At 34.6% G+C, this 16,563-nt stretch overlaps 1 protein-coding gene across 1 annotated transcript; it reads right to left on the bottom strand.

The window, feature by feature from the left end:
- Nucleotides 1-2,343: 2,343 nt before the first annotated feature.
- Nucleotides 2,344-11,627, bottom strand: LOC129746944 (phenoloxidase-activating factor 2-like). The gene is made up of 3 exons (XM_055740901.1): nucleotides 11,380-11,627; nucleotides 3,035-3,506; nucleotides 2,344-2,943 (listed from the first exon to the last, which is right to left on the bottom strand). Exons 1-3 carry the CDS (start codon nucleotides 11,592-11,594, stop codon nucleotides 2,350-2,352), a joined length of 1,281 nt encoding a protein of 426 aa, XP_055596876.1. The 5' UTR covers nucleotides 11,595-11,627; the 3' UTR covers nucleotides 2,344-2,349.
- Between the last annotated feature and the right edge of the window lie 4,936 nt (nucleotides 11,628-16,563).

Genomic DNA, 16,563 nt, shown 5'->3' with positions numbered 1-16,563 from the left:
TAGTGTTCTTTTGTATTGATTTTTTGTATCTTATGTTTCGGTAGTTCAATTTTTTGTTGCTTATTTTACGTTTTGGTTGGTTCCTTTTTCTTTCGTTTCTTTATGTCGTTACAGATCATTTTTATTTGATAGGACATCTCCATACGTGTGAAATTTTAGGCGAGTTAGGCTATTCGATATTTTTTACATCCGTTTTAAATGTCCGGCGCAGCAAGCATCAAGTTTTCACCTAAATGTCGTGGGTTAGGCTTTCTACGTACGTGCGAGATATCATGAAATTGAAATCTATACATATACAGAAAATTCTGTTTTTTTAAAGATGGTTGTATTACAAAAACACCCATTAAAATCTTCTTGGATCAGTGAACAGTCATATTTCGCAAGGCTTGTCAGTTCTATATGGTCGACTGTTTTGAAAAATATTTACACTAAGTAATTTTTTTTATCACCTGTACGAAATTTCACACTAGTAGCTCTATTTTCTCAAAAAATATTGAAAGAGAGAAACTTCAACCAAAAGATTTCCATTTTGTACTAAATTTAAAAAAAATGTATTCGAACAAATAAAGATTGAAAAAAGTTACTAAGTTTAAAAATAAGACAGCAAGAAAATAGATTTTGGATCTTTGTTATCCGAATGTAACTCATAAACAATTATTCTTTGCTATAATTCTAATGCTCTGAATAGCAGCACGTTGTCCAAACATACAGGAAATTTTATCTTTTTGATCTTTGTTTTGTGGACTTATTCACCTATTAAATTTATCATGGTTTTTCATATATTTTACAGTTTACCACAGAGATTTAAGGTTTATAATAATGTAAAATTTCACGCGGTAATGAATTAAAGCTCAAGCAGCAAACCTTTTGTTGAAAAATGGTGAGTTTTAGTTTTAGCAAAATAAAAAATTTCTTAAAGTCTAATGTAAAACCTTGTTATTCATCATTACCAAAAAACAACTGGTTTTGGAAGGGCGTTAAACCTTTATTCGGTGTTAGAAATCTATTCCTGGGATACAGGTTTTCGGTTTCGGTATTACCGGTAAAACTATCCATACGCACTACTCACTAAAACTGAGAAAACATTTGACTGCATTTTTTTCTATCAACAAAAAGCAAGTTCTTATTACTATTTTTTTTAAACATAATTAAGACTGGTTTAAATGCGGATTCAGCTTTTTTCAAAATTTCTGTTTTATAAACTTTTTTCACTCTTGAAGTTTTATTCAGTTTTGATAAAATTGTGTTCAATTTTTTTTTCAAAGACTGAAAAGAACTAGCTCAGTTGGCAAGTCTGTTGTCTCCTGAGCAGATGTCCGCGAGTTCGAGCCCAAGAGTAAACATCGAACACAGTTGTACCGGATAAGTTTTTCAATAACGATCCGCCAACTGTAACGTTGATAAAGTCGCGAATGCCATAATGATGGTAAAACGACTATAATCGAAACAAAAAAAAAAAAAAAGACTGAAAAGAACTGGCATAGCTTTTTTTTTAAATCCGAATCTCATTTTTAAATAATTAAAAACAATTTCTCAAAAATTCAAAATTTAGCACATTGCGGACCTAATTTAACTATGAAATTTATTAAATTTGGTCAAGCAAGTCCTTGGATATAGAATGCCGAATGTAGATATTTCCTGGCTAAGATTTCTTCACGGTCCTGTGTTAAGTTCTTACAGAAGAGGGGAGGGGGGGGGGGGTGGAGGTTTGTGAAAAAAATTTACAAGGGGAGAAGGGGGAAGGGGCTCTGGAAATGCTTGGGTAATAAATGAATGACCCCCTAAGTTGATGAATAAAACATTTGACTATCAAAAAGCCAAAGAAATGTCAGGAAATGAAAAAGAACACGTGTTTATAATTACCCCATAGGACAAAAACTATGGGGTAAATATGAACCCTCATCACTCACACGAATAAAATTTTTCAAAATTTCTTCAAAATCCAGACAAAGCATCATTAACCGGATGTAAAACAGTTGATAACAACATTCTAGCTGGATTTCCTATGATCAGATATTCAAAACATTGAACCATGTCCAAAACGATTTCCGTTCCACGGGGTAATGGTTTTTTAAAACATCTGGAATGATATCATTAGGATTTGAAAACAGATCGGAAACAGCTTAAAGCTATCAATCAGATGTTAAACTACCACTTTTGGGAACTTTTTATGTTCATTCATCCCCCACACCAGCGCGTATGGCACTTGTTCGGAATTACCCCGTGTTCATAATTACCCCACTTGACCCTAATTTTTTTAAGGAAATTTTCCGCTGAACAACTTTGTCCAGGACCGTAACTTCGTATATTGTGAAATTTCGGATTCAAATAAAACACTAGCAATTATTTTTAATTGTCAATTGTCTCCTGCTCTTCTTCCAATGGCTGGGGTATATAACTATTATAGTTCCGACCTTCCTGATTCATAATATCATCAATCCACAGTCTTAATTGGACCACATCGACGAATAAATTTGGCAAACGTCTTTCCCTACACGAACTTAAAGCGAAAACGCCAACAAGATAAAACTGATCCCTTCGCCCTGGAACGGGACAAATCAAAGGAGATCCGAGGTCTCCAGGTTCACATAGAAAGGTTTGTTCTGAGTTTTCGGTGCATAGAAAACTTGAATGTAATTGAAATTTACGCTGCAATCTTTTCCGGATAACTTTTTCACATTCCGTATGTTCCATCGGTGTGTGCTCAACGGTCATTTTCAGCGTAGATCGAACACTTAGGGATTGTGCTTCCTCCAAAGTCGGTCCCCACCCTGTGGCAAAGCAATCCTTCCAGGAAGTGCCATTTATCGCTTCAGGTAAACAAATACGATTTATCCTTGACGAAAAGTTGATCGGGGTTTCCAGGATCAACAGTGCAATGTCATTGGTCGGGTTCGATGAAACATATCCAGGATGTTTGATAGCATTTTTTACTTGTGATATCTGTTAATAGAAATTAATAATCGAATCTTCTACAGAATATTTGCAGCTGTGAAATTGTTTAAGCATATTGAATACTTTTTGTCCAACTTACCTGACGTCTTTCTTTGGGGTTAGATGAGTCCCACAAGCCAGCAAATACGTATAATTCGTTGAATGATTTCCTTCGAAGACAACTGGCTGCCGTTAAAACCATGTAGTCATCTATTAGGGTTCCAGCACATTGAAAAATATTTTGTTTAGGTAATGATGGGTTCACCAGATTCTCGCTGATGGTAAAAATGCCAACATTCCACGGAAACATCCCCGGCGTGGTTTCCGGATATTCTGGAGAATTATCATTTGGGTTTCGAATCCCACAATCTGTGGCCAATTCATCCTCCTCATATGAGGGAAACTCCGTTGTAGTAGTCGTTGTCCGTGATGTTGTTGGCCTTGTCAGAACTTCCCGAACTGTTGGTGGTGATTTGGTAACCGGCTTTCTAGTTGGGAAAAAGATACTCCCGGAATTATCTTTTTTGCAACAGGAATGAGCCAGGTTATCACAATTGCTGTAAACGATGTTCCTGAAATCGAGAAAAAATAATTAGGTGAAATATGTTCTGTTTTTGTAAAGGAGATCATTTCCCCCATTCCTATTTTTAGTTATTTAGAAAAATCACACCATAGTTATTCAAACATCGCTTTTAGACATATCATATTTTGTTTTATTTTTGTAGAGAAAATATGTTTATTAAGTTGACCAATAGACCACTGCAACCTTTGTATGGATATTTCAAATTCTTAAATTTTACACTTTGTTTTGTTGTTTTTGATGCAGAAATAGGAATAAACATTTTGTACATTTTGTTACAATAGTTTTCATTCAGAAAAAGCCAGAAATGCACTAAAAGTTCCAAAAAATATAACTTTGGATGGAAAATATTACCTGATTCTTGCAGTAACAAAGCACAAACCTAATATGTACCCCAGAAAAGATATTAAAATTTATACAATTTTTTTTTTTTCAATTTTTTATTTTAACTTCAGCTTATTCGACTTCCTATTTGAAAGCTGTGCAACCGTAGGATAAGATTAAAAAAAATCACGAAAAAATGCTTTGCATTGCCAGAGAGTTTATTGATTTATATAACCTTTGCAAAAACGTTTCGTGAAATTATTGAAAGCTCTAGCACGGAAAGTCTGCAATTTTTAAAATACTTTCAATGCATTCCGATTCATTATTTTGGAACGGTTATAATTTTTTCATGAAATGCTTAGCTGCTTGTCATTTTTGCAAAAAAAATAAGCATATTTAAGACCAAAAATGCACAATAATTAAAGAAATTGATTTCTTAAACCACTTTCTTACTGTGGGTCATACCACAAACTCGCAAAAATGATAAATCCAACTGATACGACTTAAAAATAAATAAATTATTTAACATGATGTTCCTCATTGTGAACTAGACATTTGCTTGAAAATAAACTTTGAGCAGTTCACAAATTTAACATCAATATTTCCGAAACCCCAAAAACGAATGCGAATTAAAGTTTCAAATAAAACCAGAATTTAAAGCTTCGACCCTAACAAACACAGAAATTAAATACATAAATTATAACCCAGGTTCGAAAAGAAACTAATTCCCAATTCTAAAATAAATTCCAGATCTGGCAAAAAATAAATCATGCTAAAAACTGTTCACAAAAATGATAATAGTGGTTGTTTGCATTCCTTTTCTTCGTTTTCAATTGAAGGCTTGATTGAAAAATTCCACTATAATATTTAGAATTGAGGCGCTAGGGATCACAGGAGTGGAAGTGCCTATATTAAGGTTGTCAGAATATTTCAGCACGTATCCGGGCCGGGAAAACCGGGCTATTTTTATCTAAAAACCTGGCAAAATCCGGGCATTTGATTTCAAAATCGTCGACCAAAATCCTGGCAATATCCCGGCAAATCTGGTCAAAACCTAAAAATTACTCATCAAAAACCAAGAAATAAAAGTTGAAAACCAATTTTTTCATCAAAATTTATCAACAGATTTTAGATCGTATTTTAGACTTTCAAAAAACCTTTCATGATTATTTTAATGAAACTTGCTCAGAAAATTTCGTTTTGGACGCATACATAAAAAAAATATAGCACAATTTGTTTTTAAAGTGTGACTTGAGGATGAAAATGAGAATAAACCCGGGCAAAATACGGGCTTTTCTAATGAAATTCGGGCGACCGGGCCGGACCGGACTCTTTCCTTATTTTATATTAAATATCCGGGCAAACTGATAGTTTCAAGAAAACGCGCTTCAAAGTTGTTAAGGTGCTCGTATTTTCATATATTTTTCGAATTCGAGCAGTTTTAATTCAATCAAAAAATTGTTCAAATAAATTATAAAAAGTTTGCACCAGATTGAAACATGGAGAATCGTTAGGTATACTTAACATAAAATTGATGGTTTTGGACTTGCACCCCTCTGATCCTGAGGGTCCCAATTTAAAAAAAAAATATTTGAATTATGAATTCTTGATTAGGAAGAAAAAATCCATTTTGACCTTGACAGAATTTCTACAAAACACGTAGGGGAGATGGGGGCATAATGGCCACCTTAAGGAAAACGTTTATTTAACCATAGAGAACAGCTGCAATATGTGAATTACATCATTGTTTCGTGTTCAGACACTCAAATAGTCTATTGTCTAATTGGGTGAAACTTGAAAAAGTAGATAAAAACGTTTAAAAATGCATTTTAAAAATTTTTGTTGAAAGCTGAAAACCAGTCACTGCAGAGGCATAATGAGAAACCCTCCGAGGCAGTGTGAGCACCATTAATGAAGGCATAATGAGCATTTTCTGCCGGGGAATCTAGCAGCGAATTCAACTCGATGAAGTCAACTGAATAATAGAGCTACAGCTTGGCTTGTTTCGTCTGTCGATTTGGCTTATTGGTAAGATGTCGGAGAGGTGAACAGTAGGCTCGAGTTCGATTCCTGGTCGAGGTGATTTTTTTTTTTCATTTATCATTCATGATCATGATTGCACTAAACGGTGAGGCGTAGATTCATCAAACAAAGCAATAACAAAATAATCTAGGTCTGTTTGTAGAATTCAAAGAATTAACACATGCTCATACATTATGTTTCTGGTGTTTTGTTTGACGGATGATGCTTTGATGCTATTAGCCGTATAATGCAACAAGAAAAAAAATCAATCATGAATGGTATGTGCAAAAAAAAATCCCTTCGAACAGGAATCGAACTCGAGTCTACTGATTACCTCTCCGACACCTTACCAATACGCCAAATCGACAGACGAAACAAGCCAAGCTGTAGCTCTATTATTCAGTTGACTTCATCGAGTTGAACTCGCTGCTAGATTCCCCGGCAGAAAATGCTCATTATGCCTTCATTGATAGTGCTCTGTTCGCCTCTAGTGAACAAATTAAAGTAAAAACGCGTTTTAAAATTGATTAAAGTGAAAAATCAAAAATTTTATGATGTTGAAAATTGAGAAACAATGTGTAGATCATGTTGCAGTGCGTACATTTCAGATCAAGATGATTTAAAGGTCATAAAAGCTTATTTGGTGGTGTTCAAAAATTATAATATTTTCGTCACTTGAGAACCTAGCTGGTTATTATTTAATATTTCTGTAAATATGAAAAGGATATTTCTTTTTTGGTGAAAAATTAATACTATGGGTAGTACGAAACAAGTCCTTATGAAAATTTATTTAAGAAAATACGTACTTATTTAGAAAAAGGAGTGCTCATTATGCCCTGAGTGCTCGTTATGCCCTCATCTCCCCTACTTGAAGATTAAATTCAATCTGATACAAAAAAAAATCCATTTTATCCAGAATTGCCAGTGGCCTAAGGCTATAAAAGTCCATTTCACAATAATAACTTCATATATATTTTAAAAAAAACAACCTGTTTAATTCATCATTGAAAGCTTATACTGACAAAATTCACGTTGGAAAAAGGGTGATTTCTTGAAAGACCAATAAGAAACTTATAGAAATAAAAATAAAGATTTCCGAGTTTTGTTGTGAATATTGAAAGCACAAAGCAAATAAATACTTATTTAATTACCCTTGCTTATAAAATTTAAGCTTTAAAGGTGCTACTTCGAATGAAATTTCGAGCAACTCATAGATTAAAAAATGAACGATTCAAAAACAAACTATTTAAATTAATAAAAATTGGTGAAACGATAATCAATTTTCAGGCCCAGGTTTAACAGTTTAAAAATTCAAGCACTGAGTATATTGTCACTTCGAAATACTGGGTCGTGGAAAGGACAAAAGGGAGAAACTGTGTTCTTCTTGTTAAAAATTTAGATTGAAAGGCTTCCTAGAAGATGACGTTTTAAAAACTAAGAATTAAAAAAACAATGAGAAACATATTTCAATTATTAAAAAAAACTAAAATAAATTCGGTGAATTCATTTGAAAATTAAAAAAAAAAGCTATTAAATTTCATAAATTGATTTGAATTATTAAAACATCGAATCAAGTTCACGGCATACATAGTACTCTTTCTCTGAGCAGGTGGTTTTAGCATTTGTGAGATGCTAGCCATCATATCCTTGAAATATGTACGCCTCAGGGATAAGTAAAATTATATCTCTTCAAAGAAACATGAAGTTTCAATGAGATCAAATAAGTGTGTGTTCGTTTAAAGAAAAAAATAATACTAGGTTTTTGATATCGTTTTGACTATCGTGAGTATTCAACACCTGCCTTCAATACCAACTTGTGATGTGTGAAATAAGTATTTGATGAAGAAATTTTGAAGTTCAAATTTTGAACTTATTACACTTTTCAGTAAAAAAAAATCCATTTTAAACACGAAGAAGGGATTTTGTGTGTCAAGATTTGAGTTTCAATACAGAAGGTTAATTGAATTGCTAATCGAAATCTACAATTGGAAATTAGTTTCAATTCGTGAACATCATAGCGTGTCGAACAAAAAAAAGTTTTAGGCCCAGGATGATATTAGACTAAATTCCGCCGAAGGCGAGCAAATTTTCTGACATGTTTATTTACACTAATCTTTTAACATCTCGGGATTAAGTGATTTCCGGTAAATTCATTTCTAGTACTGAAAATTTAACTTGGAAAAATTCTCTATGGGTAGTCATGGGGGTCATTGAAGTTGAAAAGTGTTGCACTGGGGTATTAGACTGAATCAATTTGGGGTCATTTTTTAATTTCTCAAACCCCAGGGTCTAAAAAGCTTTGTTTTGGTCCAAAACTTATCCACGATTTTTTTGCAGAATTTTTAAAAAAGGTTTATATGAGTAAATTTGAACTTTTCGGTTTGTATGAGAAAACTGAATATTTTGTACTGAAAAATCAACATCATTTTTGTATCTTCCGTGGAACCAAGCCTGCTTATAGTTTTTGTGCCAATTTATAAATTCTCTCAAGGAAATTTTCCGCTGAACAACATAGTCGAAGATCGTACCTTCGTATCTTTATAGACAAAAAAGTTATTAGCTGTTTAACAGGGGTATACATCACTGCTGGGTGCTAGCGAAGTATTGCATGAATACTTTTCATGCAATACTTCGCGGGGCACAAGCAGTGATGTCAATTCAATTTTTTGTTAATCAATGCCAAAAGACATACCCCTGTTAAAAAGGTAATAACTTTTTTTGCCTAAAAATATACGAAGTTACGTTCTTGGACAAAGTTGTTCAGCGGAAAATTTCCTTGAGAGAATATAGAAATTGGCACTAAAACCATAAGCAGGCTCGGTTGCACAGAAGAAACAAAAATGATGTTGATTTATCAGTACAAAATATTCAATTTTCCCATACAACCCATATCCTCATGTAAACGTAACTAAAAAATTCTGCCAAAAATCATGGATTAGTTTTGAATCAAAATTAGGCTTTTTAGACCCCAGGGTTTGAGAAATTCAAAAATGACCCCAAATCGACTCAGTCTACTGGGGTATACCCAGTTGACGGTAAATAAAATGCTTGCTTTTTTTCCTTATATTAAAATTTACACCAGGTTTTATCGATAAAAGAAAAGATTGCTTAGATAAAACCTATAACACTTTTAAAGACTTCTTTTCTTTGAGCAAGTTCACTGGTTGATAAAATTTGGTAGAAATTTTGACACTTGTAGCACATTTTGAAAATTTTACCATGTTTTCAATATATTTGAGCGTTGTTTTTTTACAGCACTGTTTTTTCAGCCGTGATGTGATAGAAATTTTGCTATTTTTGCATCACAGCATGCGTGTTTAAAAATACTTGAAGGCCGCAGACCTTAAAAATGTTTTTACATGGTAAAGTTTTCAAAATGTACTAAAAGTGTCAAAATTTCTACCACTTTTTTTCCAACACGAGTGAAATTGCTGTTATGAAGTAACTGAGGTTGATTTTTAGCAGTACTGTCACCATTTAGGTGTTTTGGTGAGTTGATCGGACTGACCGAAACGATGAGCAGGCAACATCATTCTTTCCTGAGCGGCGCACAGTGGTCCAATTCTCAAAAAAGCTGGCAAAAAGTCTGTTTTCAACAATTTTTGCTCTGAAACCTTTCAAAATTGTTCAATAATCATAAATTCACAAAAATAACATATTATTTTCATATTTTCTTTAAAATTTCTTTTTTTATTGTAAGATTTCGACAAATATAATTTATTTTAATATCTCAGTAAGTGAATTCTTGTATTAAAATTTTCCAACAGATTGCTGCAAAATCTATCACATCCTAGAAAGGTTAATTGAATCTAAAATTATCTCAAAATTACAATACATATGAAATAAAATCAATACAGATAGACCTGGCAACGCTCTAGTACCGATTACTTTTTTAATTTTTCATTAATTAACGAGTCACTATAGAAATTTTATAATAGATGAGAATTGTTTGGCCACTACTGATCAAAATTTCGAAATTAAGGTTTGTAGGCTTTTTCTGAAATGATCATTTATTATATCAATGGTTGTTTTAACACAAAACACTTAATTTACATTTTAAACGAGAAATTCAAACTTTTTGCTTCATATTTTCTAATTTTTTTAATTTAACTTTTTATATTTATTTTTAAATTTATTTCATAATTCATATTTTTAAAATAATACCATAAAAGTTTCAAACAAGTTTTAAAGTTTCAATTGGTTCTTATGAATATTGAACAGCAAAAAAGGTTCTATGATTTGAACAATAATCAGAAGAATATTTGAGAAACCGTAATTTAATTATGTTTCGGGAGTTTTCCTAACAGTAAAAATAACACAGAAATTCATACTGATAGTGCTTCAAAATATGAAAAGGATGTTTGATGAATAGATTTTTGAGAAAAATCAACCTAGAGATCCAATTAAATATCAATTTAGTTCGTGATCCGGGACGTTATTTGCTAAGAAGTCAAATTTGATGAAAAAAGTGGTTCAACTCTTTGACGTCGTTCTCCAAAAATGGCAAAAAAAGGCAGCCCGATTTGCCATATTTTGTAGCCCAGAAATGTGGGAATCTATCCAACGTAAAATTAGAGTGGAGTTATGTGGAGTTTTTTTTAAATTTCTAGTTGAAGTTATAAAATTCAAAATATTTATCGTTTTTTGCAACTAAATTCCATATACAAAATTTCAACTTTATTCCAAATCACAAATTTTTATTAGATAAAGTGTAAAATATGCCTAACAAAAATATAAAAATAATTGCAAAGTAATATATATTCGCGATTTGAGTATCTATTCGTTTTTCAATGTAAGCAAATCTTTGCGAATTTTCCAAAAAAAAATTCAATCTTTTCTTAGCATTTCTTTGAGAACTTCGAAACGGGTAAACTTAAGACTATCATTTTTATGGTTTCATTTAGCTTGAAAATGCCGGAACACAATGAAATATTTGGTTAGATAATTATGAGCGCTTCAAAAATCGACTTTCTGCCAGCTTTTCTGGGTTTTGGACCACTGTGCGGCGGTTCGTCTTTTAATCAAAGCAAATAATAATCGCTTTGTTTTTACTACCTAAATTAATCTATGTTATATGTTTGATACATTTATTTGACTCTAGCCTGATTTTCCAAAACGAGGAATATAATGAAATTGAGGTAGCCCGTACAACATAAATGTTTTATGAAAAAGTTTTGAAATTGATTGCAAAATTTTACAAATTTCATTGATTTAAAATTATTTCTTAGCGATTGGTTTTAATTTGGTTGCTAAGGATAACATTGAAACAATTGGAATTCCTAATTTGTCTTAAGTTGATGGACTAATCAATCATGTGGTGATTGGAAAGAGTATTGGTAAAACATGTTTGAAATTGCTTTCTCGTGCTTCAAACATGTGCGCCTTTCAAAATCGAATTGGCATAGGTGCATAAACGTTTACTCCGCCCATTACTGTGTATTTTTTCTGAGTTAACACGAAAAGTTACGAAAAGGATATACTATAAGTTGTAAAGTTACATAACACAAATCCCTACTTACTTTTCTTCACACTTCTCAACGCATTCGTTCTCAGGTCCTGCACAATCGCTTTCGAAAAATTTATTACTTTCAGAAAATTGATCATTTTCGGAGAATTGTTCATTGTTAAAGAAAAATTTCACAGGATCTCTCGTAGTAGTTCGTCTTTGAACTTGCGCGAAACTCGAAGCGACAAAGCCCCAGACGAACACCAAACAAACAACCTTTCGTGTCATGGTTGCGTCTTTACTGAGAGTCAGTTTAGTTTACATCGGTCCATCTTCACGGTAGTTTAGATTAGAAGCAGCATAAAGCAGAATGAACCTACCAACAACTTATCTGCCTTCATTATTCGAACTGCTAGGGATTCCCCGAGGTCGTGATCCTGAAATAAAATGAGTTATTCACTTAACATTCACTTTCTTTCACGCAAATAAAAATTATAAGACTCGTGAAAAACAGAACTAAATCATTTGAGTGTTCATAATTCTTATGGATATTACAATTGATAACGCCTTGTAGATATTAATAGGAGTTTCCTCAGAAAATGTTCAGGGGCACAGCAGGTGTAGCTAAATAAAACAAAGATCCCACCATTTTCCAAAAATGGCTCCTGATCCAAACCAGGGCGTGTACAGTCGGGTGTGTTTATATACCAAAACACGGAATCGGCCATCAATTGGCTGTCAAAAAGCGATCCGTCTCCACCCCCACCACTGAGAAACTTTTGGTACACCTTGCCTACTTTTCCTCAATATGCGACCACCCGTAGCTGTATGCGCCCTGATCCAAACCTCTCCCTTACTAACACAACCCTTCCTGAGATACCTGAAAATAAATCCGCAGACGTAGGGGCGTTTTCTATAGCTGGTGGTACTGACTTATCATTGTTTCAGAGTTTCACAAAACAAGCTTTTGGAGAAAGCTAGAATAACATGTTTATGGTTGATCCTAAAAAGTATCTTACTAACAATCCTTTTTTCATCCCTCATTGACTATTAAGACGTGGCCGGCGTCGTTATTGGTCAGTACGTCTCGGTGGTCTAGTGGTTGAAAGTAGAGGCCTTGGCCAATACTCCCAGCTAGCTCAGACGATACTTACAGGGTCTCTCAGGGTCGCTACGCCGTCCTAGGGAGAATGGGAACAACCAATCGTATCTGACAAGGGGAACAATCACTGGCGGACAAGACAATACCATAGGGCTCGACAAATACTTTAAATTTTAACAAACGGAATTAAGATTATTGGTTTTTTTTATTCACTTGCCGTTTTGTTGTCAGTCCTCGGGGTAGTCGGTAATTGATGGCCATCAATTGCGGAAGTGAAGGATCCTTCTTCGCCGGTGCCGTCGAGCTTGCTGGGTCGCGTTCACAATGCTTCTCCAATTGTAGGTAGAGTTGTATGCAACCACCAACCGGTTCGCCAAAGGGGATGTTGGTCGTTGGCGCGTTGCTGAGGGTTGTCCTACCGTATTTTCTGGACACGTTACCACGTGGGCTAGGCTCCAGTGGTGTCGTTCGGATCCGCTTTAGGGCAATTCCAGCGGGTGCGGTCGAGACCGAATTTATCCGACGGAGCGCTGGAAAGCGACGTGACGCTCCTCGGAACGGGCGGGAAGAATCGGGGCACAGACTGTCGAATCTGGTTTAGCGACGATTACGACAGCACCTCACGGGGTATCGCCAGACGTGTCTGGTCGGTACGGAACAGGAAACCGGGATATCGGAACCTCAGTAACCACCGTATTCTTCCAAACTTTGGGCTCTCTTGGCCCCACTACGCACGCTGAATCCGAACACTTACAAAACGTGAGGGTTTGCGGGTTTTTTTTGGTGTTGTAAACTTGACACTTTCCTGGTCTCGAACTAAGTGAACGAGTTCTTTTGGAACCAGACTCCAGACCCAGTGTTCGCTCACCAGATGTCGCCTCTCTCAATTTCTCCCAGTCTCCTCTCTGCCTATAACTAGAAGATCCGGTGAACATATAGACTGACAAATAGGTCAACTGTCAGTTGACACTTTACTCCAATTAGGACAACAACGTACAAGCGAATACTTAACGAAACTAATTTAAATTTAAATTTACATGAACTAGCCGAGCCATTATAAAAAAACAAAACAAGCTAGCGCGAACAAAGAAAAAAATATTATATCATCCGTAGGATTGTTTCCGCTTTGAAAAATAGGATTGAAGCGGTAACATGGTTAGCGTGTAAGACGGTAATCGCTGGTAAACTGATGGCATGTGTTCGATTCCCATCTCGGTACTGGGTGTTAAATGCTAAGACGGTGTATGTCTTTTTAAAAAAAAAACACGTACGCCGGAGCACGTCCCAAGCAACCAAAAGTCTCGTTTAAAAGGTCGAACACAGCGCTAATCAGCATAATCAATTTGCTGAAGTTCGTTTTATTCAGCCCAAAATTTAAGTTCTTATTGAAACTTTGAAGTTCCATTACAGATTTGAACGGCCTTCTATTTAGCCCACAAGTAAACGTTTAATCAGCAAAAACAAAAAATAACTCTCCTCTCCTCTTTTACTTTGGTCACCACCAGCTCATGTGGTGTGGCCGGTTTCTAGGCATCCATCTTTATTTCACCCATCACCCAGAAGGCAACCAAATTCACAGAAGGCTATTTGAGGAACTTTTTGGAACTTGAAGTTCACAGAAGGCTATTTGAGACCTAATTTGTAACTTTTATACTGTGTGGGTGCGATTGAGATGTAACAAAAAAAAGCTATTTGAGGAACTTTTTGGAACTTCAAGTCCATAGAAGGCTATTTGAGGAACTTTTTGTAACTTTCATGTCCACATTCGAGAAAATTCGGTACCAATTCCCTTTGGAACCTTTGTTCAGCTAAATTCGAACTTTAGAGGCACGAGTTTAAGTAGATAGGTATGAGACTTTTGGTTGCCTGGGGTATCGTTGCTGTGTACCTGCAGGAACATTTTACATTATCTATTTTATTCTTACCTGTTTTTCAATCAGCACTTTTCAGTGCTAAAATCATTTTCATTTTCTTTAATTCATATTTTTCTTTTTTCTTTCCAGCAAGGGGAAGTCATCGGCCGGCGTCAAAGTCGGAATAAAACGAATTGCCGGACCTCATCCAGACCCATCTGCCAAAAAGGATTAAATTTTCAATTCATTCGATGTCCTTCATAACATCGGTGATAAGGAAGTATTCATATTGAATTCTGATAAGAGTACTAAAAAACCTTATTCTTCTTATGCTCTTAAAAGCGAAATGGTTCCACCAATTACGTTAATGATTCCTAACTTCAATGCCTTTCGGAAAGAAATCGTCACTTCCGTCAAGGATGTGAAGATTTCTTTTCAGATCGGTCGAAGGGGAACTGCTCGTATTTTGGCGGAATCTTTTAATGATTTTCAAAATGTTTAAATTATTTGAATAATAAAAAACACCAATTTTTTACATAAAACACTAAAAGTGATCGTTCTTTTAAAGTTGTACTTCGTGGTCTCACCGGCGATCAGACACCGGATGAAATCACAACCGAATGAAATCCTTTTTTAAGTTTTTCTCCGATTCAAGTAATTCATATGAGGAAAAATACCACCACGAATAATATCAGTGGTGTTGGTTTTGCTCCTGAGCTTTATTTGATCCATTCTAAAAAGGATCAGGTTAATAATTTGCAAATTCTTGAAAAGGCTCGTCGTATGTTTCATTGTCGAGTCAAATTCGAACCTTTTCGAAAATCTTCTACCAATTTCCTTCAAAATATTACGCAATGTTGTCGTTGTCAAGCTTTTTGTCATGGCATTAAAAATTGTATGCCAGATTCATACTTTTCGCTCAATCGATCATGAAAAATCTAAATGCCTTTTTGGTAGTGACAAACCACAAACCGAATTTTTCAAGTGTGCGAATTGCACAGGTAATCATTCCTCGAATTCCATAGACTGTCCCGTTAAGGCAAAAATTATTCCTTCTAGAAAAAAACCCAAAGTTTCCCGAAAAGTTTCTTCTCCTGCTTCCTCTTTTTCGTCTTCACACGTCATGCCGGCAAACAATCTGCCTGTTCGCGGTCAGCCTCGGTGTACATTGGAATCACGTCTTGGTCATGCTCGAAGTGATTTTAATGTTATCTGTGCTGATTCTGCGCCACAGACTCGTTATTTAACGTTCTCAGAGGTGGTTGAAAATGGGTTGCCCTCTTCAGGCATAACTGATAGAAATGGGTAAAAACCAAATCTCAACGTTCATGCGAAGGCTTGGGAAAGTCCCAAGTCCCCGAAATTCATATACATATTCTTCTCCTTCATTTTCTGATCCTAACTATTTTGTTGATTTGGGTGAGATTACTGAGGAAAAATTAAAATTTTTGCATCAAAATTTAATGGAAATGATGCAACTTATGTTGAAAGCAAATTCAATATTTGAAGCTTTCCAAACTTCTTTTATTTATGCTAACAAAATTATTATGACTTTACGATTCCCTCATGGATCCAAATAGATTTTTAAATATTATGAATTGAAACGCTAGATCTTTGCTGGCTAACCAAGATGAATTCTTTTCATTTATTAAAACTCAAAACAAACATATTGCTGCCCTCACTAAAACTTTTTAAAAGGCAGACAATAACTTGAAAACCAATGCTTTATTTAAAGCTTCACGAAACGATCGACTTGATCGACAAGGTGGGAGTGTAGCTATTGTCATCAATAATCGTCTCAAATTTAGACTTCCTCCTTCTTTCAATAGAAAAGTGTTAGACACAATTGAAATTGAATTAGAAACCTCTATGTATCCAACGTAGCAGAAAAATTTTTTGAAGGGAGATTTACAAAAATTCACCAGAAATAAGTCTAAACCCTACTCATAGCCATTTAGGAAATCAACTTAAATTCTGAAAAAGCTCCAGAAGCCAATTCCTACTTTGAATGATGGAGATAAACTTTTTTTAACTAACGCAGAAAAAGCTCAAAAATTAGCCCAACAGCTAGAGTCTGCTCATGATTTTAATTTAAACGTTGTAAGTCCAATTGATGCTCAAATTTCACTAGAATTTGATGATATTTTTTCTAAGCAAAATGTTTTTGAAAGTTCTTGTGAGACAAATATTGATGAACTTAAATTGATTTTCGAAAAATTTAAAAATATGCAAGCCCCGGGGGAAAATGGGATTTTCGTTATTCTTATTAAAAAGTTTCCTGAAAGCACTTTAAATTTATTAG

The sequence above is a fragment of the Uranotaenia lowii genome, chromosome 2 (assembly GCF_029784155.1).
Source record: "Uranotaenia lowii strain MFRU-FL chromosome 2, ASM2978415v1, whole genome shotgun sequence".
NCBI lineage: Eukaryota > Metazoa > Arthropoda > Insecta > Diptera > Culicidae > Uranotaenia > Uranotaenia lowii.
The sequence above is the reverse complement of the archived record's forward strand: the minus strand, read 5'-3'. Positions and strand labels throughout refer to the sequence as shown.